The sequence below is a fragment of the Malania oleifera genome, chromosome 12 (assembly GCF_029873635.1).
Source record: "Malania oleifera isolate guangnan ecotype guangnan chromosome 12, ASM2987363v1, whole genome shotgun sequence".
Lineage (NCBI taxonomy): Eukaryota > Viridiplantae > Streptophyta > Magnoliopsida > Santalales > Ximeniaceae > Malania > Malania oleifera.
In genome coordinates, this window is record NC_080428.1 from 901,148 (window position 1) to 906,260 (window position 5,113).

The window sequence follows — 5,113 nt, forward strand, 5'->3', positions numbered from 1 at the left end:
CATGCTAAACAACTTCTAGGCACCACTAACATCATGCTAACTAACTCCTACAAATTAGATAGAAAATAAAACACATTTGCTGCTATTAATTTATTCAACAAATTAACGCTCTCTTAAACTGATGTTCCATCCATAACATCAGTTTAATAAGACTTAAACTTTAAAGCGTCATCCCTAAGATAAAGTCCTTTGAGTTGCAAACACCAAGCAACTCCATGAGCTTATGAAATACTAGCAATTTGAGAGGCTTTGTTAGAATATCAACAATCTGATTTTCCCTTTTGTAGTAAACCAGACTAATAACTCCATCATTTGTGAGATCTCTCAAGATATGATACTTCACATCTATATGCTTGCTTCGACCAGTAAAACAGGATTCTTTGAGAGCTTTATTGCTGAACTGTTGTCACAGTAAATGAGAGTAGGCCGATCTTGTTTGAACTGTAGCTCTTCAAGAATCTTCTTCAGCCAAATAACTTGACAAACACAAGTTGTTGTTGCAACAAATTCAGCTTCCGGGGTTGACAATGTCACGATTGGTTGTTTCTTTGATGACCATGAAATAACTCTTGTCCCCAACATGAAAACATACTCAGATGTGCTTTTATGATCATCACAATATCCTGCATAATCACTATCTGTAAAGCCAAACAAATATGACTTTTCTCCCTTTTTGAAGAACAACCCAAACTCCTTAGTACCTTGCAAGTACCTAAGAATTTTTTTTGCAACCAAAAGATGAATCTCTGTTGGACACTTCATGTATCTACTAATGACACTTACAACATGCATTATATCACGCCTTGTTGCAATCAAATACATTAAACTCCCCACATTCTGCTTGTAAAGAGTACTGTTAACCTTCTTTCCTCCATCATCTTTGTTTAGTTTCAAACCAAACTCAGATGGTGTATTCACAAGATTACAATCCTTCATCTAAAACTTGTCCAAGATTTCTCCCACATATTTATTTTGAGAAATAAGAATGCCTGTAGAAGACTACAACACTTCTATGCCAAGAAAGTAATGCATCATGCCAAGATAAGACATTTCAAATTCAACCATCATGGATTTCTTAAAGCTTCCAAACATGGCTGTACTTCCAGTACTGATTAGATCATCTACATATAAGCAAAGAATGAGCTTTTTCCCTCCATCCTCAACTTTTATGAAAAGTGTATGTTCATAAGGACATTTTTGAAATCCTTCCTTCAAAAAATAACTTTCTATACGATTATACCAAGCTCTTGGGGCTTGTTTTATTCCATATAGATCCTTCTTTAGTCTATACACTTTATGCTCATTTCCAGATTTAACATGACCAGGAGGTTGATCGATAAATACCAATTCCTTTAAATCTCCATGGAGGAACGCCGACTTCACATCCAGTTGAAAGAAAGGCCATGAGTTCTGAGCTGCTAATGCAATCCCCAATCTGATTGTGTCATGCCACTAGAGCAAAGACTTCTTTATAATCAAAACCGCACTCTTACTTATAGCTGTTGGCTACCAAGCGTGCCTTGTACTTGTCTACTTCACCATTCTCTTTCAGCTTTGACTTGTAAACTCACTTCACGCCAATTGTTTTGTGCCCTTCTGAAGATTAGATAACTCCCAAGTGTCATTCTTTTCGATGGCTGCAATCTCAACATCCATAGCCTGGCGCTATTTTGATTCTTTGACAGCACTTTCAAACACTATAAGATCACAACATAAAAATATAGCAAAATGGGTGATTTGGTCTTCAGATTGATCAATTCTGGTTACCTCATAATCTAACATCCATGCTGGCCTCCTTCAAACACAATGAGAACGTGATTCAGCTGCTGCTTCTAGTGCTGTTGGAGTGACTTCAGAAGCTGCAGGAGTTTCATTTTGAGGATTCGCAAATGCATCAGTTGCTAGAGCAAGGTGTTGCTGTGGCTTGTTTGCTTCATCACCATCTCTTTCATCAAAACTAGTTGGAATTGGCTCTCCCGCTACATGTTTGCTCCATTTCGAGATTTGATCTTCCTAAAAAACAACGTCTCGATTGATAAGTATTTTCTTAGTGTTAGGATTGTAAAGCTTATAAGCTTTTGGGTGATCATTAACACTAAGAAAAATACATTTTTCTCCGTTATCATCTAGCTTCTTCCTCTTCTGATCTGCAATATGGTAATATGCGACACACCCAAAAATTTTGAAGTGATCAATAGCCGGTTTTCATCCACTCCATGCTTCCTCTGGTGTCTTATTTTGAGCAGCAAGTGTGGAACTTCTATTCAATATATGAATGTTTGAGTTAACTACTTCAGGCCATAAGCTCTTCAGAATATAGCTCCTTATTAAAAGACTTCGCCCCATATTTAGAATAGTACGATTCTTCCTTTCACAAACGCCATTTTGTTGGGGCGTATAAGCCGTTGTAAGCTGCCCCTTGATTCCATAAGTCTCACAGAAACTTGAAAATTCATGTAAGTTATATTCTCCACCATGATCTGTGCGAAGAATTTTTATAGGACTTCCAACTTCTTTCTCAACCAGCACTTTTAAAGCTTTTATTGGCCCACTGATGTCATAATGAACAAGCTCTAGTGCAGCCTTCACCCTCCATGATTTCCCTTGTGGGAATTGATTATGATGTTGTTTCTAACAATGCATTCTTCACAAAGTTTAGAAGAAGTTGTAATTTGAGGAAGACTTGTAACCATATTCTTTTGTTGTAAAGTATTCAACCCACCAAAGCTAAAATGCCCATAGAGAAAATGTCATAGCCATTCCTTCTCTCCAAATCTTGCATAAATACATGAGTGAGCGGTGTCATGGAGATACAATAGAAACATTCGATTGATTGTCATGTTGACTTAAGCTATCAAGCCCAACTTCTCATCTTCTATTCTGCAGACCCCATTTTTTATAGAGATTCCATATCCCTTTTCATGTAGCTGACCAACACTGAGTAAGTTGGTTCTTAAATCTGGAACAAAAAGAACGTTAGAAGTAGTTTGAATAGAGTTTTTGTTGGTTTGAATTGCTACCTTTCCCTTTCCCATAACAAAGACTGTAGAGCTATCACCGAACTTCACAATATCACGAAAAGCTTCATCCAATTTAGAGAATACAGACTTCTGTCCACTCATATGGTTGCTGCAGCCAGTGTCTAAGTACCACAAGAATTTCATGTGGGTTTCCTCCTTCATGTAACAGACCATCAACAAAGACACTTCTTCTTCTTTCTGAGCAAAATTGGACTGCTTTCCACTATCTCTCCTTAGATTAGTATGATAATCTGACTTGTAGTGGCCAAACTTGTGACACCTGTAGCATTCAAATCTTGATTTGTCAGTTGACTTTGACTTGGTAGGTGTTGAATGATTGTTGTTATTGTTGTAGACACCCTATTTTTACCCATGCCCAATATATTTATTACTATTGTTATTATTATTATATTATTATTAGTAGTATTTTTATTATTTCATTTGTCCTTATTATTATTTTTATTATTAGTATTATTTTGTTATTATTATTTTTCATTAGTATTATTATTATTATTTATTTTTACTTCTATTATTATTATTATTTATTATTATTATTTTTAATTTTTATTATCATTATTATTAATGTTTTTTATTGCTATTATTTTATTTGTTATTATTATTATTATTATTATTATTATTATTATTATGTTCATTGGTCTTATTATTATTACCTTTATTTTTATTTTTATTTATATTGTTTATTATTATTATTATTATTATTATTTATTATTTTCATTATTATTGACATTATTTTTAATTATTATTATTATTAATATTTTTACCTTCACTATTATTTTATTTATTTATCTTTGTTATTACTATTATTATTATTATTACCTTATTATTATTATTATTTTTATTTCCTTATAACCATAATGGTAGTATATCTTATTTCCAAAAAAGAGAAAAATACCAAAAGTTGAAAAAGGTAATGATGTTAGGGTTTTTTTTTAAAAAAAATTTTATAAGAGGTGGGGGTGCTGCGCACAAAGGAGGGGAGGCCAAAAGAAGAAACCCTGCGCCCTCTCAAAGCTCAGCCGCACACAGTTGTTCCGGTCACAACACAGCCGGAAACCAAAAAAAAAAAAAAAAAAAACCTTACCTTTCTTCTCTCCACAACACTACCGTCATCATCTTCATCACCGACGGCCACGCCCATCCCCGACGAACCTGCAAGCCCGAGACCACTGCAACCTGCACCAGGCCAGCCGTCTTCTCCATAGCTCCTTGCAGAATCCTGCTGCCACGCCAAAACCAACAAACCCGAGAGCCTCCACCAACTGTTCCTCCAAACAGCAGCCCCCTGCTGCTATACCCGCTACCCTGCTACGACTCCATCACTTCCGACGGCTTCCCATTCCCTGTCACACCAGTGCCGCACCAGCAACGGAACTCCACGACGTCGTCACCAACCTCCAGCAACCAACCCCTTAGACATCGTCGTCGTCATCTCTTACCACTGCAGCATCTCAACCTCTCGGCCTCCATAGTTGACGAACCAGCAGATCCGGCCTCACACCAGACAGTCCAGCGGCTCTCTCCGGCCACTCCCGCAGCGCCAACACGAGCCACCCCTCCAGCCAACTACCAGTGGACCCCCGTGCACGCCATCGCCGCCGCTCCCTGCAGAGCCAACCACACCAGAAGCCACGACTCTGTTCCAGCCGCCAGTCCTCCCTCCCTCTGTTGTTTCGGCTGCCCACTGATTTTTGTTCATATTTAAACTTTAATTATTTTTGTTTATGCATGGAAGACGCTAATTGATTTTATTCTTCTTATTGCAGGGTTTTTCTTCTTTTATGATAATATTTATTTAGGTATATCTGACATCAATTTTTATTCAGGAATTTTTTTTTTTTTCCCTTGTGTAAGAATTTTATTTAGGTTTTATATATACATCTCTAATGTTATTATTATTGTTTTTTTTTTTTTTATTTCTTTCCGTGATAATGTTTATTCAGGTTTGTTTTCATTTTTTATTTTAGGGCACTGACAATGCATATTTAATGATGAATATAGGTTAGGATACAGTATTTTTATGATATATAGTTTTATTATTGTTACATATTTTGTGGTATATTATATATTATGGT

At 36.1% G+C, this 5,113-nt stretch overlaps 1 protein-coding gene across 1 annotated transcript; it reads right to left on the bottom strand.

Annotated features, from left to right (window-relative positions):
* Positions 1 to 345: 345 nt before the first annotated feature.
* Positions 346 to 936, bottom strand: LOC131144927 (secreted RxLR effector protein 161-like). Its single transcript, XM_058093888.1, has one exon. It carries the CDS (start codon positions 934 to 936, stop codon positions 346 to 348), a length of 591 nt encoding a protein of 196 aa, XP_057949871.1.
* Positions 937 to 5,113: the final 4,177 nt, after the last annotated feature.